The following is a 26,121-nucleotide window of genomic DNA, read 5'->3' as shown; positions in this document are numbered from 1 at the left end:
CCGCTGCACAGAACCCTAGTGTTAATCCCATACCTGCCGGTGTAATCTCAGATAAAGAAAGGGATATATACCTTCAGAATTTCATGGAGACCTCAGGGCCTCATTGGAAGCAAGGACCGACAACCCCCCCCCCCCACATGTAAATATCGGGCAGGGAAGCATCCAAGTGAACTTTAGTGGCTGAGTTATAAACACACTGCCCCAGGGTTCTGGTCTGGAAGCACTTCACTATTGAAAACCTGACAAGAGGAATGTTAGTGACCTACCATCAACACCCCCAACCTACCCAATATTGGAATCTAGTAAATAATAGAATATGCGGACATAATTGTCTGACCAATAGGTGATAGTAGAAGTACTTCGGGGGAGGCGGGATATTATTATTATTATTATTATTATTATTATTAATAATAATATCGCCACCATCTGAACCAGAATTCTGGCCTGTCAGGGAGATGATGAATTTGCATTGAGGCAAATCCCCTAGCAGTCGGAAACACCCTCTGCTTAGACCATAGGGTGCTTGGGACATGTCGTATGCACTGTCCATTTTGAATTTGTACACACCGTGTCTAGGAACCCCGTGGGGGAACAAGAAGGCATCCCATCCTGTGAAAACGGGAAGGGGATCCTCGTGGGCCCCATAGTTGTATGTGCTATAGTGGTAGAGCATAATGCTCCCAGTTGGGAGACAATGCTCCAAATCCACACTCTGCCCTGGACATTTGCAGGGTGACTGTACCTGTAGTCCTACCCCCACATGGTTCTTGTGGGCAAAAAGAGGAAGGCCAGTAAGTTAGAGACCCTTGGAGTACTGTGCAAATAGTCAGATTTACCTGAAGGAGATAATTTAATAATTCTGTTCCTTCCTTTTCTTTAGAATCCATCCATATAGACCAGTAGTCCCCAACCTTTTTATCACCGGGGACCACTCAACGCTTGACAATTTTACTGAGGCCTGGTGTGTGTGTGTGTGTGTGTGGGGGGGTAGTTTACTCCTCTACTCTCAACCACTGCCCTAACGCTCTCTGGTCGCTATGGTAATGTTTAACATCCCTTCAAAATAAGATACAGACACACCACAACAATGAACATAAGGAACATTTTATTTTCATGGAAATTTTAACTCATGACAATGACAAATCAATGGGAACCCTGAGCTTGTTTCTCTGCAACGAGATAGTCCCATCTGGGAATGATGGGAGTCAATGACACCTGAAGTGTGTTGTAAAGGGCCGGGGGGGGGGGTGTCCTTCGCGGCCCACCTCCAATTAGTCGACAGACCACATGTGGTCTGCGGCCCACAGGTTGGGGATCGCTAATATAGACCATAATTCCCTACTCAAATGGGAATATCACAGAGGAACACACACAAAAGCATTATGTAGCTGGATACTTGCACAACCAAAGCTCTTGACGTCAATCATAGCAACCATAAGTGAAGAACAGGTGATGTGCCAGAGGTGAGCAAATGTTGTCCCCATCTTCAAGAAGGGGAAAAAGGAGGATCTGAGTAACTACCGACCCACCAGCTTGACGTTTATAGCTAGCAAAATTTTAGAACAAATCTTCAAATAGTTCAGATCAGTTCAATTTTCAATAGTTCTGTTTAATAGTTCAGTTCAAATAGTTCAGTTCAGAACTGAACTGAACTGAATCTTCAAATAGAAGGTCCTTGAGCAGCTAGAGCAGATGGCTCTACTTACTAAGAGTCAGCATGGCTTCCTCAGGAACAAGTCATGTCGGACTAACTTTATCTCTTTTTTTGAGAAAGTTACTACCATGCTAGATCTTGAGAATGATGTGGACATAGGTTTATGATTTCAGTAAGGCTTTTGATAAGGTTCCACGTGATATTCTTATTGACAAGTTGGTAAAATGCAGTATGGTCCTATTAATGTTAGGAGAATCGAGAACAGGTTGACAGATAGCACTCAAAGGGTGCTTGTAAATGGTTTGTCATCTTCTTAGAGAGGAGTGATGAGTGGAGTGACTCAGGGATCTGTCCTGGGCTCTGTGTTGTTCAACATATATATAAATTATTTGGATGAAGGAAAAGGAAAAGCCATAAAAGCTAGGTGGGGAAGGAGAAGGAAGTACATTACCTAAATACCAACCAAAAGCAGGACAACTCTCTGGCTTAAAAAACAGCCAGAGCTGGCCTAAAGATGTGGGGATAAACAAAAAACACATGAACAACTACTAGCGTGCCAAACTGCCTCCCAACAAGCCGCAGCCACACAAATCATAGGCCAATATACCCATATCTATCTATTCCTGAATGCACCCAAGCCAAACCTATACAACCTCTAATAAATTACCAATCAATTATCACAATGATTCCCGCAAGACAAACCCAGACAACCTCTTTACAACTATAACCCTGAAAAATGAACAATCAACTTGAATCCAATACAAAAATTAAAACAAAACCCTACTAGCCAAGGAAACAAATACTTAATTAGGTAACAAAATAGCCTGAGATATCAGTCAAGACGACCGGAGCTAACACATAAATATACAAGATCAGAGCAGAATCAAGGAGACAAAAAGGAGGGACCAAGGGGATCAGGGATTCCAATCATATGGGGAAGGGCGGTGGGAGGATACGGTATAAGAGGTACAAGATGCTTGGACCCCTTCCAATCTCTGTTCAATCGGTACTCAGGGCTGGAGGCTAAGGGGAAGAAACCACCTCTGACGCTAATGCTGTGCAATGGTAGATCGATCAATAATAAGACCAACACACGGTAAACCTACTTTGCAGAACAGGAAACAGACCTCTTGTGCGTCATGGAAACCTGGATCAGGGAGGACGAAACAGTTGTCTTAAAAGAGCTGTCCCTGCTGGGTTCTCTGTCCTCCATCAGTTGCAGACTGTGGGACATGGAGGAAGACTGGCAATTCTAACCCAGGAGGATTGCTCCTTCAGACCCCTTCCTGTGCCATCGATGTCCATGCCGAGCTGCCATCCTCCCAAAATGGGCTGGGCCTGGTGTCAGGCATGGTGACATTGGTACTCTCTGTTTGTCACTGGCCCCACCCATCAGGCAAGCCATACCCTGGATCTGATCTTCGGAGCAGGACTGGAAGTGAAGCTGATAGTGGCTAACCCCATTCCAAGGTCAGACTACTACAGACTGAAGGCCTGGCTAAGAATACCCCCCTCAATACGACAAAGGTTTTCCTCATGATGGATGACCATCCTGAATCTCCCCCCAGACTCATTAGCCAGATGTCTGGAAGAAGTGACAAGCTGACTCAAGCAAAACTGTCTGAAGCTTAATCCTTCAAAGATGGAGGTCCTGCGGTTCGGTAGGGAAGGGCCAGGCAAGGAAGCATGACTGCCCGATTTAGATGGGGTACAACTGTCAGTTGCACATTAATCTAGGAACCTAAGCGGGATCTTTGGTACTTCCCTCTCCATGGGGGTACTTCCCTCTCCCCTCTCCATGGGGGATTACAAGAGTAGCTTGGCTGGCATTCTTTCATCTGTGCCTAACTAAGCTACTAGCGCCATACCTGGCCCCAGTGATCCAGGTGATGGTCACCTCTAGACTGGATTTCTGCAACTCGTTCTAAACAGGCATACCCTTATCCTTGATCCGGAAACTTCAACTGTTGCAGAATGCAGGAGCCAGGGTTCTTACAGGAACACCTTGGAGGCCCACATCTGGCTCACACTTCAAACAGCTGTACTGGCTACCAGTTGACTTAGGGTTCTGGTAATCACCTTCAAGGCCACCCGCCATCTGGGCCTTGAGTATTTGAGAAACTGCCTCTCTACCTATGTCCCCCCAAAGAGAATTTTGCTCCATCAACACCAACAAACTGGTGATCCCTGGCCTCAGGGAAGCTCGTCTGTCATCGACCAGAGCTAGGAGTCTTGGGCCCCACGTGGGAGAATGAGCTCCCAGAAGACATCAGGACCCTGCCAGAGCTAAAACAGTTCCACAGGACCTGCAACAGGGAACTCTTCCACCAAGCAAGACAAGTGAACAAGTCTTCAACCAAAGCCCAGAGGCCCCTTCCAATATCAACTGCACCAACAGAAGAAAATGGAATTAGAGTGCAGCTGAATGCTGAAAGTTAATAAAGTGATTTTATACCGATACAAGTTCTTATTGTTAAAGATGTTATATATTTGTCAAAATCTTTACTGTATTGTTTTATGAAAGTTTCCAATGTAAACCACCCTGAGCCAAAAGGGAGGGTGGTATTAGAATAAAGATAATAATAAAATATAAATAAAATAAAATACATAAAATAAAATATAGCATATTAAAATACCATAAAGTACTAAAAGTAAAGATGGACAATTTTTAAAATCTTTACAACATCAATCATAATCCAATTCAAATATAAGTTATTTGCAAACAGAATTCTGATATTTTTACCTGATAATGATATGCAGGTTGTTGATATACAGGTTGAGCTACCATTACCGGGGAATTGGAAATAGAACGTGACTTTAAAAGAGAGAAAATTAAATTAAATTTTTTTAAACCAACATTAAAAAAAATTACTAGACAAATAAGCACTATACTGAAGCACCGGAACTTTGAAAAATAGATCCATTTCATCAAATAGCTATGATTCTTTCAGAACAATGTTTGAAGCTTCCACATACATGCACGTGAAAGCTTATACCCAGAAGGAAACTTAGTTGGTCTTAAGTGTGCCACTGGATTCAAATGGCATTCTATTCCTTCAGCCCACCTGAAGGAAATGCACACAAAAACTTATACCCAGAAGTAAGCCCAGTTGTTTTAAAGGAACCAAATTTTGTTCTATTACTTCAGACTAATACAGCTACCCACTTGAACCTATGATTCTTTCAAAATGATTGTCAACTGGCCCATTTTTTTTGTTTTATATTTAACCTTCTTTTTAAACGGGGTGGTTGTGGAAAGACTCATACCACTCCTGATATTCTGAACAGTTTTCAAAATTACAAATTCCCCAACGTTAACACAAAGGCTACAGTTTGGAGTTGCCCACATGTGTTGTCTACTGATTGTTCATAGATACGCCATTTTCTTCCAAACATTTTTAACACAGGGTAATATATCACATTAGATAATTTCTCATGTGGAAAAGGTCAGAGAGAGGCAAATACTACAAACCTATTATGATGGTCACTTAGGATAATACCAAAGAATTCTTAAAAGGTTGCAAAATTCCCATGATAAGACAGACTCATACCAGTTGGGATACATAGAACTAATGACTATATATATTTTAAGTGTCTATAAGCTACCTTGAGTTAACACTGGAGTAAAAGGAAGGATAGAAATTATAGAATAGAAAATAGAAATTATTAAAACAAATCAGTGCTCAGAATCTTAATATTTCAAACAGAAGAATTACTTACAGGCCATGGCTGTGGAACAGAGGCAACTTCAGGAGTATGGAAATAAGCCACACCATTGTGGTATGTGTAAGGATATCCAGTTGATGTAGTCAAGTACATAGTACCAGCTGCAGGCATTATGCTGGATCCTACAGTGATAATTATAAATAATGATGATGATAAAAGCAGTGATAATAACTCATATGCAATTGAAATGCTGAAAACAATGAAAATTCATTTGTAAAAAGGTAGATGAAAATACTAACAGAATATTTGTTGCCTGAATTTTTTTTAACTGCCAAATTGCAAGGTATGACTGTTTATGCACTGGAGGTTTCATGCCAGGCTGCAGGCTGGAGTTTTAGTTGTGGCAGGTTGCCCCACCTCTTCCTGAATCCACAAAGGGGAGCATTTGGCCCAGTGCACCTCATTCACCCCTGATTTTTGCTCCTGCATGGGAGATGCGGCAGTGAAGTTCCCAGTACATAAACGGTCTATGTTGATTAAACACTAAATGGGCTGTATTTTAAAATAACTGTTGTATAAATATTTATTTTTAGACTTGTATACCTCCCTTCCTTGATGATTAAGGGTGGTATACATTGGAAATAAAATATTAATACAAATAAATTTAAAAATCACATAATTAAACATTTAAATTAAATTATATTTAAATTTAAAATTTAAATCAATTTTATGAAATTAAAAAGCTGTCTCTTCTTCCAAAGATTAAAACTCGGGGTGGGGGAGGGGACTAATCAGTTCTCACGGAATTTGGTTCATTTGGTGGCTTTTAGGCAGGGAGGCCAGCATTCCTAGGTGTTATTTCTGGCCTCAACCATAGCTCTTTGTAAATATTTGTGAAATCTAACAAAAGCAATGAAACCAACAAAGCAGCAGAGTCAGTTAGTAGGCAAACTCTCCAGCAGGACCAGGGCAGGCCACTCTTACCCTTTCCAGAGACAATTTTTGTTTCCACTAATAAGTTTTATTGGGACACAATCAGTTCAATCTGGGACAGATCAGTTTAAGTTTGGATGTGCAAGATGCTGCAGGCGCCCATCCGTGTGTTCTAACGGGCCAACAGTGCACAACTGCATATATGGGGAAATTGTGCACAAGGGCATCAAGGACCCCTTTCTCCGATGATCTCCAGCTGGACATTATTCGTCAGGCCATTCAGCTATCACCTTTGACGGAAGAACCCTCTGCCTCTCCTGTCTGTAGTTCTAACTGCCTTGTTCCTCCCCACAGCCACCCACACTCCATGTCCGCTCCGAAGACACTGTGTTGTGTTCTGCTACTCATTGTAGGCCCATCAAGGAAGTGGTGGGGAGAGCTCACCTATGCCGTCTGGGAATCTCCTTCCATTCATGAGGAAAGTGATGCATCTTGCCAAATATTTGGATTGGATATTAATCAAACTGCTCTGAGCCGCAAGGGAGAGCGGTATATAAATAAGTATGAATAAGTAAGTATGTACAAACTTTTTCCAAAAGTCCTTGTACTGTAAGTAATATGACACGCTTGGATATAATTTCCCGTTATTTAAAATACATGAGATATAATCCAACCTATGAACTACTTACTGGGATGACATAATCTACTTAATAAAAAACATGCCTCAGATTTGAAAATGAGGAGTAAATATGTGGGGCGTTTCACACTGCTCTCTGCTTAATAGATACACAAAGTCCTCTACATGCAGGAAGGAGACTTTTCCAGGGAAAGGGCAAAAGGGTCTGGAGGTGCCCTCCCATATGACGGGCTGGAGGCGAACAGGAACTCGGCTGGCCTCATGACTGTTAACTCTAAGGACTAAGGTTGTGTAATTGCTTATTAAAATTCAAACTAGAGGTAGTCTATAATCATGATTTTGGTGAATTATGCATTAATTTGGAGTTATTGTTTCCTTTTGCTCTTATTGTTTCCTTTTGCCCATTAACGTCTCATGGATGGAGGGGGCAAATCTCTCCAGGGGCTCCTTCCTGCCACAGAGGGAACCATTATCTGCTGGTAGCATAGGCCTCAACTTTTATATCATGGTTGCTACTTCAGTAAAACTAAGAAAAAAATAGGCAAGCAAATACATACGAGGAATCCCTACTTGTTGTTTTCTTATTGCTGGACCAATGTTCAGTTTCTTATCTTTATAATTTAGCTTCTCAGCCTAAACCAAAACAAGGAAAATGCATGCAGTGATTTTTCTTGTATTTTTCTTTTTTAACTGAAAGTATTCAGCAACTGAATGTGGCAGTTAGGACAACTTTCAGATCTGTCACTGCACCTCAGAGTCAAGTGTGAGTAAAGTGCTTTGTTTAATATCAAGCAATTACATTCAGATTAATGATTTGTGCAGATATTTGTCTGAACAATGGATGCATTTAGTCTTCCAACTGATTTCAGTGAGTTTGAAAGTTCTTAATTCAAACTGTGCAGACATGATTTTTTACAATAAAACAAATAATTGTCAGAGTATATTTTTATATGTTGCAAAGGCTCACTATTTTCATACATACATGTGGCAACCAAACTATCTGTAGTATACAGAAATGTATAACATTTACGTATGTTTGCTGTATATAAATGTCACCTATGGTTAAAAATACAACACACGTGTCTGCCATTTCCTGTTTCAAGCAAAGAGAGAAAAAAGTTTTTAATTTTTTCCTACCCTTATTTGGCCAGGTTGACCTGCCTCCTCCTAAAGTGGCCAATGATGGGCCTGGAGGGGGTGAAAAGGGGTGGACCCCCAGCCATTTACATCTTTGCTGGCTGAGGTTCCTCACATCCGGGGGATGGGGCCATCTGATCACTTCCTGGTACCTCAAAGTCTGAAAATATTTCAGCAGTACCTCTACAGTCAAAAGGCTGAAAAAACCTGTTATATAGGCTTGAACCATAGAGTTGGAAGGGGCCATTCAGACCATGTAGTACAATTCCCTGCTCAATGCAGGATCAGCTTAAAGCATCCAGGATAAGACTTTATGAAATGACAAAAGAAGAGATACTATGTTGAAAATTCATTCTTATACTGTCAATATAACACCAAAAGCAAATTTCAATGGATATTATTAAGTATTTGTATCAGCATATTTTTACATGTATGTAACATTATTTTACCTCTTGGAGAATCTTTTGCGCATCTTCCTGAGTTTCAAATGTGATGAAACCATACCTAAGCAAGACAGTGTGGATTATTTTTCTTACCCTGCATTATATTCTGTTTAAATACATTAATTCAAATGGACCCTGACTTTTAACTTTTTGAATCATGTGTTGTGAATGCGTCTCAGGGCCAAACTACAGGATATACCAAAGATCACCAGATCTTTACATTTCTCTTTACGTTTCTGCAAGCAGCAGCCACAGGAAGTAAAATGGAATTGGACCATTCTGTTGAGGTTATTTACCCCACTAAATGTGAGTAGCTATACATTTGTTGCGTTAAGACAAACAGCAACTCCAGGGAAGTGATTTATACTGGAATAACAGTGCTGGGAGTACAGTTAAATTAAGGGCTTGAATAGTAAACATCAGTGCCTTGAACTGAACCCAGAAACAGACAACGAAGAAATTAATGTGCAGAACAGCTAGCTCCAAGCAATAATTTTGGCCCAGCTGGAGTTGGTCTGGGTGGTCTTCAAGGGCAAGCTAACTTTCCTGCTAAATAAAGCTGGGGGGAAAGCCCTTAGCCATCACAGCAACTTTGTGTTCTAATAAGGAGATCCAGCCCAACTCCCAGGGTCTGCACTGAATGTGTCAAAGAAGGACTTTATTTATTGCTTGTTGAATTATTTTATACCATTTTTATATTGTTGCTTTCTCTGGATCCTGAGATCCTCGGGAGAAAAGCAGATGTAGGAATATATGTATATACTTAATAAATAAAATGTGCCACATAATAAGCAGCCTAGTAAATCACCTTAAGTTACTGAAAAGGGTTAAAGAGAATGACAAATGCCATTAAGGAAATCAGATATTCTTTCTTTGCAATGATGAGGCATTTAAAAACTCTATTTAACCTCTGAATGACATTATTAATGAAAAGTACAGATACTCATTAGACCAGTTTAGAGGTTTCTCTTGATTGAATATCATAGTGATAATGTAAATATTGATAGGTAATCCACAGCTGGTGATTGTTGCTGAATACTATATGGATTGCATATGTAACAGCATTTCCTGTATAAGTATTCTAAACTATTTATATTTACATACAGTTGACTTTTAAAACTAAAAGTAATAAAATTCACATTCCGAATCAGCTAGTAAGATTTCTGTATTGTACATGCTTTCTCTACTAACCCCTTGGATACTCCTGCTCTGTCATTTACTATTTTTACTTCTTTAACACAGCCGTACTGGGAAAAAAACTTCCTTAGGTCATTCTCATTAGTCTGGCAAAAGCAAAACAAAAACAAAAAAAGTTAATGGTTGCTTTACCAAATACTGCAGTGAAGATACAATTATAACAGAATATTTACTTCCTTCATTAAGCTTCGCTTAGAAAATCACAAGAGTGCAATTACACCGTACCCCAACAAAACTGGCTGCTCCCATTATGACAATATCCTTGGTGGCTGAACTTGGTGTTCAGTGCATTCACATTATCACAGAACATCTATACCTGTGTTGTAATCTTTCATGCCTTTTCTCAGTTTTCCCTACCAAGTGAGTGAGACTGACAAGCAACAGAAGTCATTTAAAATTTCCAGGATTTTAGATAACACACTTTTGTCACAGCAGGCAACAGAGCAGAACTGTCCTCATCTAAGAAAGCACCTGCCACTAATGGACTGGTACTTACATTAAAAACATAATTCTTATTGTTTTTAATTTGCTAACTTATATTCCGCCCCACTACTCCAAAGCTAACTTACAATAAAATGTAAGTTCAGCAAAGCTAAAATCAATTGTAACTAATCAATCACAGACCTTAATTGGCATAGAATTGCAACTAATAAAAACTAAACAAAATTTGAGTCCAGTGCCACCTTTAAGACCAACAATTCTGCGTATACAGAATTGTACATGCTCCCTTCTTCAGTGTACAGTGTATACCCTTCATGTACATGCGCCCTTTTTCAGTGTACAGTGTACCTCCTACGTGTACATGCACCCTTCTTCAGATCTGTATATTAGACCAACATGGCTACCCACCTGTTTCTAATAAAAACAAACTAAGGCAGCAGATCTATAGTGGAGCAGGTAAAAAAGCAGCAAAAGACAACAATATTAATATATTAATACTGAAGAGCAACATGGGCAACAGCATCTAGAAGAGTTGGCGGTTATACCCCACTTTTCACTACCTAAAAGAGTCCCAACGCAGCCTACAATTGCCTTCCTTTCTTTTCCTCATAACTGACACCTTGTGAAATAGGTGGGGCTGAGACAGCTCTGCGAGAACTGCTCCTCACAAACAACTCTAACAGCTCTGTGACTAGCCCATGGTCACCCAGGTGGCTGCATGTGGAGGAGGAGTGGGGCATCAAACCCAGTTCTCCAGATAAAAGGCTACTGTTCTTAACCACTACAGTAAGCTGGCTCTCTAATAAAAATATCATGGAAAACACAGTATTTTTAAATAAGAAATAAAATGCTGAGATAGTCACACTTCCAAAGAGTCCCACAACTTGGAGGCTTTGAATGTGTTTTTAAAATCTGCTTCACAATTAATTCAGAAGCTCACCTTTTTAAACATTAAATTTATTTATTTATTACATTTTTATACTCCCCTCCCTTATGGCTCAGGGCAGTTCACAGGGAACATGAAGTCCAATATGTCAGATACAACAGTGGTCCCCAACCTGTGGTCCGCGGCCCGGTGCCGGGCCGCCAAGGCCAGGGCACCGGGCCGCAGTTCCCTCTCCCCGCCCTCCCGCAGTAAAAAACTTCCCAGGCTGCAGTAAAAAACTTCCCAGAGGGGGGGGGGGAGAGGGAATCAGGGCCGCGCCACGCATCCGTGGCCCGGCCGCGCATGCGCACTGCCGAAATTGCGCATGCGTGGCACTTTTGCGCATGCGTGATTTCGGCCGCACATGCGCGCTGCGCAGGCGGGGCAGTTGCCCTGCCGGTCCCCAGCCGAAAAAAGGTTGGGGACCACTGAGATACAACGTAAATCTGGCAACTGCATCGATCAACACAACAATAACATGAACAACACTGAACATTTAATATTTAATCATTCACTGTTTTATTAATATTTTGACTATAACCCCGCAGATTGGTCAGATTGGGAGGGAGGTTATGGAGGGCCCAAAAGATGTTGTCAGTTCACTGGCCTCAAGCAAAAGCTTGGCAGGAGCTTGATCTTGCAGGCCTTACGGAAGTGTGCTAGCTCTGACAGGGCCTGCATCTCCTCTGGGAGCTCATTCTATAAAGTGGGGGCCAGGACAGAGAATTACCTGCCCCCGGCTGAGGCCAGGCATGCTTCCTTGGGGGTAGGAATCTCTAGCCAGTTGGAGTTGGCTAAGCATAGCGCTCTTTAGGGGGCATAGGCAGAGAGGAGGTACCTCAGGTACACTGGATCCACACCACACGGCTTTAAAGGTAATTACCAAAACCTTAACCTTGATCTGGGATTCAACTGGTAACCAGAACTGTTGGAGGACAGGCTGGATGTGGGCGCTCCAAGCTGTTCTCGTAAGAACCCTGGCCGCTGCATTCAGAACCAGTTGCAGCTTCCAGAGCAGGGGTAAGGGTAAGCCCGCGTAGAGAAATCAATTCTTCTATGTGATTAATCAGCTACCGACAATCTTTGTGCTGCACATCTTTGTAGTACATTAATGTCAGACTCAAAGTCAACACCAGACACAGTTAGGCCCTTGTACATGTCCACGTGTGACACACGTGTGAAAATTCTCCCAAACACAGTATTTGGTTACTTTGCTCAGCTACCAAGATGAGAGACCTACCTTAAAATCAATTCCTCCAACGAAGATGCGATTAGGAATCACTGTTCCAAATCTTGGGGTACTTGTGGGGTTACTTAAAGGCACTGGCGACACAGTTTTAGGAGAGGGAGACAAAGAATCTGTTTGCATCTGATTTGTGGTTTGCTGTTTAAGAGAACACAATTCTGCTTAAATACATTTTTAAAACTGAAAGAAAACACTGTTATAGCAATACATCAAAAGCCCAGTGCTCAGCCACTATTTCAATCATCAGAAAGGCCAAAGCTGAGAGTGAGCTAAGATTGGCCAGGGAAGCCCATTGTAACAAGAAAAGATTTTTCAGTTACGTGAGGAGCAAACGTAAAGTAAAGGAGGCAATAGGCCCGCTGTTGGGTGCGGATGGACAAACTCTAACGAAAGATGCAGAGAAAGCAGAAAGGCTTAGTACCTATTTTACATCTGTTTTTTCCCACAGGTCAAAGTGTTTAGGCACATCTAGAGATGGCTGTAGCCAAAGGATAGTGTCTGGGTGGCAGGTTAACATGGATAGAGAGGTTGTCGAGAGGCATTTAGCTGCACTGGATGAGTTCAAATCCCCTGGTCCAGATGAAATGCACCCGAGAGTACTCAAAGAACTTTCCAGAGAACTTGCACAGCCCTTGTCCATCATCTTCAGAACCTCTTTAAGGACTGGAGATGTCCCGGAGGACTGGAAAAGAGCAAACGTTATTCCGATCTTCAATAAAGGGAGGAAGGATGACCCAGGAAACTACAGACCAGTGAGTCTGACCTCTGTTGTGGGTAAGATAATGGAGGAGATATTAAAGGGAGCGATCTGCAAACATCTGGAGGACAATTTGGTGATCCAAGGAAGTCAGCATGGATTTGTCTCCAACAGGTCCTGCCAGACCAACCTAGTTTCCTTTTTTGACCAAGTAACAGGTTTGCTGGATCGGGGAAATTTGGTTGATGTAATTTACTTGGATTTTAGTAAAGCTTTTGACAAGGTTCTCCATGATGTTCTGATGGATAAGTTGAAGGACTGCAATCTGGATTTTCAGATCGTTAGGTGGATAGGGAATTGGTTAGAGAACCGCACTCAAAGAGTTGTTGTCAATGGTGTTTCATCAGACTGGAGAGAGGTGAGTAGCGGGGTACCTCAGGGTTCGGTGCTCGGCCCGGTACTTTTTAACATATTTATTAATGATCTAGATGAGGGGGTGGAGGGACTACTCATCAAGTTTGCAGATGACACCAAATTGGGAGGACTGGCAAATACTCCGGAAGATAGAGACAGAGTTCAACGAGATCTGAACACAATGGAAAAATGGGCAAATGAGAACAAGATGCAATTTAATAAAGATAAGTGTAAAGTTCTGCATCTGGGTCAGAAAAATGAAAAGCATGCCTACTGGATGGGGGATACGCTTCTAGGTAGCACTGTGTGTGAACGAGACCTTGGGGTACTTGTGGATTGTAAACTAAACATGAGCAGGCAGTGTGATGCAGCGGTAAAAAAGGCAAATGCCATTTTGGGCTGTATCAACAGAGGCATCACATCAAAATCACAAGATGTCATAGTCCCATTGTATACGGCACTGGTCAGACCACACCTGGAGTACTGCGTGCAGTTCTGGAGGCCTCACTTCAAGAAGGACGTTGATAAAATTGAAGGGTACAGAGGAGAGCAACGAAGATGATCTGGGGCCAAGGGACAAAGCCCTATGAAGATAGGTTGAGGGACTTGGGAATGTTCAGCCTGGAGAAAAGGAGGTTGAGAGGAGACATGATAGCCCTCTTTAAGTATTTGAAAGGTTGTCACTTGGAGGAGGGCAGGATGCTGTTTCTGCTGGCTGCAGAGGAGAGGACACGCAGTAATGGGTTTAAACTTCAAGTACAACGATATAGGCTAGATATCAGGAAAAAGTTTTTCACAGTCAGAGTAGTTCAGCAGTGGAATAGGCTGCCTAAGGAGGTGGTGAGCGCCCCCTCACTGGAAGTCTTCAAGCAAAGGTTGGATACACACTTTTCTTGGATGCTTTAGGATGCTTAGGGCTAATCCTGCATTGAGCAGGGGGTTGGACTAGATGGCCTGTATGGCCCCTTCCAACTCTATGATTCTATGATTCTATTTGCGCTGGTGGAGTATAGTGGTTACTGTTGGATAATGATCTTGGAGACCCACATTTGAAGCAAAAAGGCTATACCCTACCACAAATTTGGTTAGTCTTAAAGGTGATACTGGAGTCTTGCTCTTTTCTGCTGCTAGACAGACAGACCAACACAGCTACTCATCTGGATCTATCTCCACAGGTAGTCCTGACTCAAAAAAGTTCCTATCAAGGAATGTACTGAGTTTCACCATAGGAGAACCAACAATTGGGGACATTTTCCCAATCAACTTATTTCAAATGAGTAGGATGCAGAAAAACTTGGTCGACCCCTTAGGCCATCACAGAACTCCCATCAGCAAGACTCAAAGATTCTTTCCCAGAACAATAGGTTCTGGGAAAGAAAACAGCAACCTCTGTATACGATGAACTCCTAGAACCTCAGTCAGGAGTTGGGAATAGGGATAGCTGTCTTCTAACAGAAAACAGCTTGTTCTTCTACATTCTTCTTGCTTTGTGCATAGTACATGGAGAATATATGAATGTGTGCAAAGAGACTAAAGATTTAACTAATAGCCCAGCTGCTTCCCAGCACTGACATACCCACAAAAACAAATGACCCCATGCATATTTTGGCTGTGATCCATTCTGGTTCTCAATTTAACACTGGCAAAGAAGTGCAGCAGAATCAAAATGTTTTCCCCACAACTGGTTTTGATTAATTCTTCTTGTATTATTTAAACCAGTGGTCCCCAACCTTTTTATCACCGGGGACCACTCAACGCCGGGGACCACTCTCCGGGGACCACTCAACGCCTTTTACTGAGGCCCGGTGTGGGGGGGTAGTTTACTCCTCTACTCTCAACCACTGCCCTAACGCTCTCTGATCGCTATGGTAATGTTTAAACATCCCTTCAAAATAAGATACAGACACGCTACAACAATGAACATAAGGAACATTTTATTTTCATGGAAATTTTAACTCATGACAGTTAAACTGACAGTTTAACTCATGACAGGGGGGGAGAAGGCATCCTTCGGGGCCCACCTCCAATTAGTCGAAGGACCACATGTGGTCCGCCGCCCACAGGTTGGGGATCGCTACTCTAAGGTGACATTTGTATGTATTCTGCGACTTTTCTTTTCAAAATTAAATAGAAAATACAAATTTATAAAGAGCTCTCAGGGAGTTTGCAAATGACCCTAGTTTTTCAGATTGACAAATTTAATTGAGGGATATTTCAAAGACTGATAGGTAAATATGCACTATCTTTGTCAGATATCACCAACAGGTATCATTGGTGAGACTGTATTTTTTTAAGTGTGGTATTTATCATCCTTATTAATTTCTCATTTTAAACATTACATTCATTTCTGAATACTGAAATACAACAGTAATGACTATATCAGCCTTAAGGTAAATTCAAATGGTCTGAAGCAGCAGTTGGTCTGAAGCAGCAGAACAAATTCAGAGTCCAGTGGAACGTTTAAGACCAACAAAGGGGCTCTCTCAGCCTCACCTCCCTCACAGAATGTCTGTTGTGGGGAGAGGAATGGGAAGGCGACTGTAAGCCGCTTTGAGCCTCCTTCGGGTAGAGAAAAGCGGTATATAAGAACCAACTCTTCTTCTTCTTCTTGTTCTTCTTGGTATGAACTTTTGTGTGCACACACACTCAGAGGAAGTGTGCGTGGACGCAAAATCTCAATGCGTTGAATAAAACAAATTTTTGTCTTAAAAATTCCACTGGACTCTAAATTTGTCCAGTCCTAATGTAAGTCATTCACAAAGCAGAAAGGGAGTGGGGGGCAGGACACAATTTTATGACATAGGTTGTGCTGTCTTGGTATGCTTTTCCTTTACACGGTAAAGAATGCTTTTCATACTTCACACTGCACTTTGAACATACAATCTACACGAGTTCCACAATCCAAATCTAATCCTTTAAAGAAATTTGACTCTAAATTGGCTGTTATAATCATCTAAGGGTTAAAGGCACTTCTTATGAGTGTAAACACATAAAACACTGACTTATCTTCAGCTCAGCACTAATTAAAAATAGTTATCCTTTATGCTCCACTGCAAATTACAGTTAACCTCCCAAATATACTGAATACAAGACAAAGGCCACATTTGAACCACCTCTTAAGCAGCCTGACAGTATCATCAAATATTTGGGGGTAAATCAAGATGCATAGCCACTCAAGTCTGACAGTAACAGAAAAGAACAAGAGTCCAGGAGCACCTTAATTTGTGGCAGGGAATGAGCTTCTGTGAATCACTGCTTACTTCTTCAGATACAACTAAAATGTGAGTCCATCTGTCCTATGTATTGGAAAGTGGAATGATTTTAGATGCTGAAAATTAGCAGGCAAATAACAATAGCAGGGGAATGACAACAGCAGGCATAATTGGATTAGGTGAGATATACAGAGGGGTAGTAGATGTGGAGAAATCAGTATTGGATTTGAGATGGAAAACCTAGGTCAGGACTCAGTCCAGGAGGGTACATTGTCTTGAGTTTCATTATCAGTTGCCATTCTGTGGTCTCTCTAATCTCCAAGTGAAATTCCTTTGTAAGAGGACTGCTGCTCTTAGGTCAGCAACTGAATATTCTATGTGGTTAAAATGTCCCAATGTTTTTGAATCTTCTGGTTTCTAATGTCAGAATTATGTCCATTAATTCTTTGTAGTAGGGACTGGCCTGTTTGTTCAATGGGAGAGCACTGCTGACCTGATGGCATAAGAGGATCAGCAGGAGTATGAACCTGAGAAGGCTGCTGGGTCCAGGGATGGGGGCAGTCCGATATCATCTATTCAAGAGTTTTCAAAAACAGAGTTTTTCTGGACCCTATTATGTGAACAAACCCAAGACAATGCCAAGGCCCAGATTAATATGGAACAAAGAGCAATGATGAAAATTAGTAAAGGCGGTGAAATAAATAAGTTCTACAATATTTGAAGAACTAGTATTATTAAATTTTAGCTATTTGCCAATAAAAATTATTTTGCTTTTTGTTAATCTTTTATAATACAAGGCATAGTTATATTCGAAGGTCACAGTTATAGATCCCTTTTTTTGTCTGTTTATCTTTTTTCTTTTAAAGTAAAAAGGCGCGCGCGAGTCAAGCGCGGCTCCTCCCCTCGCCCGGAAAAGCCGAGAGGCGTGACTGGATTGGCTCACGCCGCGGGAGGGCGGGGCTTGACGCCTACCCGCGAGGGGAGGGGCGGGGAAAGAGCGTTACTGGCCTCTGGGCGGTTTTGGCGGGAAAGCGTCGGCTGAGGCGGCCGCGTCGCCTCCTGACGAGATTTCCCCCGCCCCAAAGCACACAAGGACAGCCCAATAAAAGTCTGGCGGGCGTTTTAATCCTCCCCGCCTCGCTCCACACGGTGTCCCCCTCCATCCCCGGCGGCGGCAGGCCTGGGACTGACCGAGGCGTCGGGCTCCATGGCGCTCCTCACACGACGGCTGGTCTTGGCGGCACGCTCCCCGCACGCAGCGCCCCGCCCCCTGTTGCTGCGCCGAAGGCAGGGAGGGCGCGGAAACCTCACGCTCCCCGCGCGTGCCGCGCCGGTTTCGACGCTTGCCTGCCTGCGTCCCTTTGGGCGCGCGGCCTTGAGGCTGCGGTTCGAGTCGCGGCGGGGGCGGGAAAACGAGGTGGGCGGCCAGTTTCCCGCCTCCCCTTCTGCGCGTGCGCCGAGACACGTGGGGGGGGGGTTGTTGTTGCCGCGACGCTGGGGAAAGGCGGAGCCGGGGGCGGAGTGCAGCAGCGCACAGTCCTTGTGGTTGCCAGCTTCCAGGGGGCACCGGGAGACCCCACAGCCGGACTGAACTCTTAGGGCGCCCCTGGGCAGCCGGGCAAAGAGCAGAGACCCCCCCCTCCCAGGGAGAACAGGGTTATGCGGGACCCTCGCCCTCTCTGCAGGCTGGACAACCCCCCCCCCCCCGCCATGAGCATTTCTTCCAGCGGAAGAATCGCTTTCATAAACTACGCCTTTTATATTGGATTTAATTATTCTATTCATAGAATCATAGAGTTGGAAGGGGCCATACAGGCCATCTAGTCCAACCCCCTGCTCAACGCAGGATCAGCCCTAAGCATCCTAAAGCATCCAAGAAAAGTGTGTATCCAACCTTTGCTTGAAGACTTCCAGTGAGGGGGAGCTCACCACCTCCTTAGGCAGCCTATTTCCACTGCTGAACTACTCTGACTGTGAAATTTTTCCCCCTGATATCTAGCCTATATCGTTGTACTTGAGGTTTAAACCCATTACTGTCCTTTCCTCTGCAGCCAACAGAAACAGCATCCTGCCCTCCTCCAAGTGACAACCTTTCAAATACTTAAAGAGGGCTATCATGTCCCCTCTCAACCTCCTTTTCTCCAGGCTGAACATTCCCAAGTCCAGCTGTGAGTCACCAGAGAGAGGTCGGGTAATAATATACTACCACTTCTACTACTATTTCTTGCTTTTGTTAGCATGAGAGTGAACAGTTCTGTATTAGATTGGCAGCAACACTGCTCATATTTGAAATTGTAAGTGGATGACCACTCTGCGCTGCTAAACTGGCTTTGGTATCATGGAGGCCGACGTCTGCTTGGTAGTCCTGCAAGTTCATGCTGGCACATTCACGGTTAGCATTCATCCTTCATCATCCTCAGGCACTGGCAAAGTATAAAAGCACAAGGATAATCTAGCTGTAGATAGAAAACACTGTTTTTTCCCTTCCTTTATCCTTCATTGATTAATGATGGTCCTGTGCAGGGCAGTCACAATATGCGATGGAATTACTATCCAGCAGTTCTTTTTTAAGCTCTCCAGAACTATTACCCAAAGATTATCTAAGAGTAAGCGGTTTGTGGCACTCCATTCCACGTGGCAAATCAAATGCAATAGTACACTTCTTTCTTCATGTGACATATATCTTGTTGCATAGAGACTCAAGCATTTCTGGTAAGTTCAGAAATAATAGCCAAGATCTTTATTTAGAAAATGTATATATTGCCTTATCAGAGATATGGATGACTTACAAAATAAAAGCAATTAAAATCTTTTAAGAAGAACAGTATCAGAGTCAGCCAGTCTTTATTACAGCTCACAGGCCACTTAGAAGCAGAATAAAGACATAAAAACAGGAATATAAAATCATCTATGTAAAATCTCTCTACATTTCTTGTCCTAAGACATCTAAATGGTTAGAACCTGATTCAAGTGGGTTGCCGTGTTGGTCTGAAGCAGCACAACAAAATACGAGTCCAATAGCACCTTTAAGACTTAAGGCTATTAAGATTTATTCAAAGCGTGAGCTTTCAAGTGCATGCACAATTCTGCAGTTAACACACAATGGAACAAGGATCATGAAAGTACAGATATAAGGAGAAAGTAAATGAAAAGTAAATTAGTACACTGTGTCATAACATCCCAATAATGCAATATGATAATCCTTTACTAAAAAGGCTACTCAGTCTTTTGGGTTCAGTTGTAGTTCACAAAAAGAGTAGAGAAATAAAAAATGTCAAGGTTAGTAATTATTGGCAGACACTTTTTTTCCTAGACATGAGACTGCCAGCCTCTGTGTAGCGACCTGAACTTCCTCAGTAATCTCCCCTCCAAAGACAAACCAGGGCTGATCCTGCTGAGTTTCTGAGCTCAGATAAGACTTGGTCCTGTCATAGAATCATAGAGTGAGAAGGGACCTCCAGGGTTATCTAGTCCAACCCTCTGCACAATGTAGGAAGTCACAACTACCTACCCACCCACAGCGACCTCGGTTTCATGCCCGAGTCATGCCCCCCATCAAAAATCTCCATATTCCAGCCTAGCCTGGAGGAAATTTACCCACCATCCCACAGTGGTGATTGGCAGTTCCCAGGATATGGAAGGAGATAAGGGCCACAAGTGATCCATGTGACGATCACCTCTAGACTGGACTTCTGCAACTTGCTCTACACAGGCCTGCCCTTATCTTTGATCCGGAAAATACAATTGGTCCAGAACACAGCGGCCAGGATTCTCACCAATACACCGTGGAGATCTCACATCTGGCTTGTTATTCAACAACTCAACTGGCTTCCAATTGAATTCTGGATCAGGCTTAAGGTTTTGGTTCTTACCTTCAAGGCCATACGCGGTCTGGGCCCAGTGTACCTAAGAGACCGTCTCTCCGCCTATACCCCCAAAAGAGCATTACGCTCTGCCAATGCCAACTGGCTAGTGATCCCTGGCCCCAAAGAAGCACGTCGGTCTTCAACGAGGGCCAGAACTTTTTCTGTCCTGGCCCCCACCTGGTGGAACAAGCTCCCTGAAGAAATCAGGGCCCTGTCCAAACTCCCAAAATTCTGCAGGGCCTGCAAAAGGGAGCTCCTCCACCAGGCATTTGCCTGAGACCGTCAACAGGTCCCCCCTCAGACATCCCTCCATAGCCTGTACCTGTCTGTCCTCTCGGGGGCCTTGGCTGGGTTCTGTTCCTGTTATATTGTTTATCACTGAAATTGCGTTATTGGGTGGTGGTTGTTGTTGTATTTTTTTATGTTACGTACTAATTTGTTCCATGTATCCCCCATGTTGTATGTAAACCGCCCTGAGCCATATGGAAGGGTGGTATAGAAATCAAATAAACAAACAAATAAATAAATAAACAAACACTGACACATCTTTTCCGGATGTTTAACCGAAAATTCTTTTGAATTAAGTTCAACCCATTGGTTGAACCCCATGGGACAACAGAAAACCCCTCACCATTTTTGTAGCCCTCCTCGGGATATGCTTCAGTTCCTCTATATATTTCTTCAGTTGTGGTGCCCAAAATTGAACACAGTACTCCAAGTGAGGTCTTACCAGAGCAGAGTAAAGCGGTACCTTACCTCACGTGATCTGGACACAGTAATTTTAATACAGCCCCAAATCCCATTTGTCTTTTTAGCTACTGAGTCACACTGCTGACTCATGTTCAGTGTATGATCTACTAAGACCCCCAGATTCTTTTCTCATGTACTACTGCCAAGGCAACTGTCGCCTATTCTATAGCGCTGTTCTTGTAATGCACAAGTTTCCGGTCTTGCTGAAATCGCAACAAGGGAGGTGATATTTTTCCGCGCTTCCTCCTGCCCCTGGCTGTCAATCAAACAGAAAAGCCAATTAACTGTTTGTGCTTCCCTTTAAAAACTGTTTAAAAAACCCCCCAAAACACCTGTAGCAATGCATATTTGTTCATTTGATGTATCAGAACAATACATCATAGGAGCTGGCGGTTTTTGCTGGCATAGGAGCCAGCTGGCATAGGAGCTGGCGGTTAATAGTTTACATGCTCTTAAGTTAAAAAAAAATCCCCTCGTGCAATTTCTGGCCTAAATTACGGGCAGTGTCGAACAGGGGGATGTATTGTGCTTGGAAACTTTACAGACAATTGCTTGTGGAGGGATGTCAGCCAAAAATGCATTGCTTATTCGTTGCTTTCGCTGGTTTAAGGGGGAAAAAATGGCGATTGCGACGGCGGAAGCTCAGATGCGAGAGCTTAGGGAGGGACATGCTTGCTACTGCTATATTGAGAACACACGTGTCTTTTTCAGATGTGTTGCATGTTGGTCTCAAGAGTAGCGTTTTTTTAAAGGGGGAATCCACTTTTGTGCTACAAATAAGCAATTTTTGCGGGAGTGTTGCAGGAGTGTTGTAGATTGTGAATGACGTTGTGCATAACGTTAAAAAAATAGCGTTACACAATGGTAAGACTTCAGCAACATTAACGCTGTGCGGAATGGCCCTTAGTAATTAGGACTCTCCTCTCTAGTTGCTCAGAGACTGACTGTGTGACTATTTGTTCTAAAATTTTGCCAGCTCTAGATGTGAAGTTGACGGGTTGATAGTTACCCGGATCCTCCTTTTTCCCTTCTTGAAATGGGGACAACATTTGCTCACCTCCAATCATCTGGCACTTCACCTGTTCTCCAGGAATTGTTAAAAATAATGGACAGAGGCTCAGAAATTACATCAGCAAGTTCTTTTATTATCCTTGGATGCATGCAATTCATCTGGCTCAGAAGATATGGTTTTGTTTAAAGAACTAGGTGTTTATGGACTAGCTCTACAGTGATCCTAGGCCACAACTCCCCTCCCTCATCCCGTGAAATGATTTTGCCATGCTGAGCACAATTCCCCTCGGACGAGAAGACAGGAGAAGTAGGAATTGAGCAGTCCAGCCCTCATTTCATCACCTGTTACAATATCACTTCCTTGTCTCCACAATGGTTCTACCATTTCTGTATCCTTTTTCTTACTTATAACTAAAGATCCTTTTTTGTTGTTTTTAGCATTTCTTGCTAGCCTAAGCTCATACTTAGCTTTTCTAACACTCTCCCTACTTGTTTATTTGTTTATATTCCTCCTTTTGAAAGCTGCTTATGGAGCTACCTTGTTTTTCCTTCTCAAGGGAATTGTCAGCAATTGTGCTTTCAGTATTTCAACTCTGAGAAACTCCCAAACTTCTTGGACTTCCATCTCTTTAAGTTTTTCTGACCACAGGATTCTACCCAACATAACTTTAAGTTTGTTAAAATTTTCTCTCCTGAAGCCCAGCCTGTATGTGTGACTAAGATCATAAAGTCCAAAATCACATGGTCACTATTACCAAGCGCACACACAACTTTTACTTTGTCAACCAGTTCTTCTCTATTGGCGAGGATACCAGACCCCCTGATTGCCCCTTCCACTTTCTGGGAAGTTGTCAGTAAGACAAGTCAAGAATTTATTAGACTTTTCAGTTTTAGCAGAGCTGTTCTTCCAACAGATATCTGGGTAATTGAAATCTCCCAGAACCACTAGAGCCAGTCATAGAATCATAGAATCATAGAGTTGGAAGGGGCCATACAGGCCATCTAGTCCAACCCCCTGCTCAACGCAGGATCAGCCCAAAGCATCCTGAAAGCATCCTAAAGTCTCTCTGAGATCTGTGTAATCTGGTCTAGGAGCATCTCATCCAAATTCTCCGTCTGACCTGGCAGTCTATAACAGACCGTCACCATAATACCACTATTATTTCCTACTCCTTTTATTTTTGTCCAAAGTCTCTCAGCTGAACTCTCATGCTCAGACACATGTGTTTCCTCACAAATATATTCGTTATTTGTCTGTCCCTTTTAAATAAGTTGTACCTCTCAGTCCTATTATTATTCCAGTTGTGAGAGTTATTCCACCAGGTTTCTGTAACGCCTATTGGATCATAGTCCCCTTCCTGTATTAGGACTTCTAGTTCTTCCTGCTTGTTTCCCATACTCTGCGCATTAGTAGAGACACCGTAATCTTTCATAAGAGTACCCCAGGGTTTTAGTTTTTGAACTTTCCTGTTGATATTATTTATTACCTCTGGGCACGGTTGCTGATGTAGCAGCATGCCCACCTCTCTTCCCTGAAGAATGCTATAACTTTAAATTGCTTCTTTCTCATCCCAAAGCATGCTCTTATCTGGCTTGGGTAGGGGAAGGCAAGCTGCATGGTTTGTCCCTTCCGTGGGACCAGCGGCATGCACCATGCCTTTTTGTGAGTCGATGCTAGAGGGCGATCTTGTGCCGGCAATATCTCTTTCCCTTTTCCTGTCTGGTCTCAGCATTACTTTCAGCAAATGGGCATGGGCTCTCAAATTAGGCCTTTACAACTTTTAAAGATGATATTAAGGAGTTTCTCCCCCCCCCCAAGAGGAACAGCCCCTCTCTTTATCTCTATTTTGAACTCCCAACACATGGCAGCGGGGTAGTTTCCTCCACATTCACACATGACTTCTCTTGTCATCCCTGCCTTTTTGGAATTACCTTTGCTCTGCTAGTTGGGACCCAAGAGGTAGATCTGAGTGCTTTTCCTTTTTACATGCCACAGATTACAGCAGAACAGTTGGGGTGGACATGCGTCAGAGATGGCTCATTTCTGCCTCAATCTCCCCATCCTCCAGATGTTCCCTTCCCTTTCCCCACTGTTTATCTCTTGGCCCTTTCTCAGGAACTTTTGCCATATCTACCTGTGGGGTAGCCATTCCTCCAAACATCCTTTCCCTTGCTAGTGGCTGGCTCTCCTGCCTTGCTTCCTATCTGCCCTCCAGTTGCCTCTCCCCTCCCACCACTGCCATCCACAGGTCTTCTGGCTGCCCTCCCTCCCTCCCTTTGATTTTTATCTAGGCGCCCCACTTTTTCCTTCCCTTTTTCCCACCACTTCCAGCTGCGCAGTCCTCCCCTCTGTGACTCAAAACAGAGGCACAGGGGAAGAGAGCTTCAAATGGAGGAATTCTACAGTAGAAAGTAGTGATTTGCAATCAAAAGAGTAGGGTGGGCTGGGGAGGCATTGCCCTAATGGAGGATTTTGAAAATGTGTCTTTAAAGGGTATGAAATTTGGACTTACTCTTGGAGAGGTAGAATTTTGTACAGTACTTTGTACATTGTCTAGATTAGGGGTAGTCAAACTGCAGCCCTCCAGATGTCCATGGACTACAATTCCCACGAGCCCCTGCCAGCATTCGCTGGCAGGGGCTCGCTGGAATTGCAGTCCATGGACATCTGGAGGGCCGCAGTTTGACTACCCCTGGTCTAGATCATTCAGAGGGCTGATACAGGGGTTTTTTGCTACTGCAGGAAAGGGTTAACTGTTCTACAAACGCTCTGCTGAAAGTAAGCCCCCCTGAATAGCCTTGAGTGGAGGCCCAACTGACTTGCTTACAATTGTTCTCCTTAAGCATGTGTGTGTGTGTGTGTGTGTGTGTGGGAGGTCTTTCTCAGTGTAATGTTTTACAAATGTAACAAACTACAAGGCACCTCTGAAATTGTTAAGGTATTGTGTTAACCAAATATGCACACAGACACCGTGAATGCAGTTTCGCTCATGTGAAATTGCACTAGAATCCAAAGGAGGTGAATTAAAATTGGGTTGAATTTAAGAGTCTTGAACCTGCACCCAAGGAGTGTATGAAGAACTGTGTGGATCCACTTCAGTAGCAGGTGTAAAAATATCCCCGGTCAAGGCCTTCCTTTCTTTCCTTTGGTGCCTGTGAATGTCAAAGAAGGGAAAAGTTAAGCGTGCCTAACACTGAGGAACCGAATCGTGATTTCAAAAATGCCCGTGGTGTTTGATAAAGCCGTTGTTTGTTTGACTGGGTATGGAACGGCCCCGGACATCTTACCGGACTGGCAACGCCAGGGATGGGAAGTGCTGCCAAATTGCAGCTGATTTGCAGCACCCCCATATAGGGTCGTGCACGGCGGCGTCCGAAGCGGCCATTCCAGGCCAAAGCAGCCAGCGCCTGCTTCACTTCCAAGATCTGATGAGACTCAGCTGGCCTGCACCATCCAGAGGCATTTGTCAGAATGGTACATCCTGCCATCTCACTTTCCCGGCTCTGTTGCTTTTCATGGGTTTGCCTCACAGGTGTTCCTCTGCTGTTTTCCACCCATGTTGACTCCACATGGCCTTTTGGTCATTTGCTACCCCAGCCCCTCGCCGTGCCTCTGCCCTTTCCATTCAGCCTGACTCCAACCTCCTTTCCCCCCCTCTTACTCATAGGTCTGATAGGCCAATATCTGTGGGGTTTACGTAGTTCTCAAGCGGACTTGTGGCTACCTCACCAAATTTTTTAAGGGCTCATTTTGGATCATCCCCTAGCATTACAAGAGCCCCTTGTGGCGCAGAGTGGTAAGGCAGCAGACATGCTGTCTGAAGCTGTCTGTCCATGAGGTTGGGAGTTTGATCCCAGCAGCCGGCTCAAGGTTGACTCAGGCTTCCATCCT

General features: G+C 43.4%; 1 protein-coding gene across 2 annotated transcripts in view; it reads right to left on the bottom strand.

The window, feature by feature from the left end:
- Positions 1-18,003, bottom strand: part of BOLL (boule RNA binding protein) — a 36,331-nt gene extending 18,328 nt beyond the window's left edge. For both annotated transcript variants that reach the window (XM_077319341.1, XM_077319342.1), the window contains exons 1-7: positions 17,794-18,003; positions 12,274-12,417; positions 9,662-9,753; positions 8,477-8,531; positions 7,448-7,523; positions 5,375-5,502; positions 4,398-4,469 (exon numbers count right to left, since the gene is read on the bottom strand). In XM_077319341.1, the coding sequence (XP_077175456.1) occupies positions 4,398-4,469; positions 5,375-5,502; positions 7,448-7,523; positions 8,477-8,531; positions 9,662-9,753; positions 12,274-12,417; positions 17,794-17,811 (585 nt within the window). In that variant the 5' untranslated portion in view covers positions 17,812-18,003. The remainder of the gene's footprint in view (positions 1-4,397; positions 4,470-5,374; positions 5,503-7,447; positions 7,524-8,476; positions 8,532-9,661; positions 9,754-12,273; positions 12,418-17,793) is intronic.
- Between the last annotated feature and the right edge of the window lie 8,118 nt (positions 18,004-26,121).

Source organism: Paroedura picta, chromosome 2, assembly GCF_049243985.1.
Source record: "Paroedura picta isolate Pp20150507F chromosome 2, Ppicta_v3.0, whole genome shotgun sequence".
Lineage (NCBI taxonomy): Eukaryota > Metazoa > Chordata > Lepidosauria > Squamata > Gekkonidae > Paroedura > Paroedura picta.
Note: the sequence above shows the minus strand (reverse complement) of the source record. Positions and strands in the feature narration are given on the sequence as shown.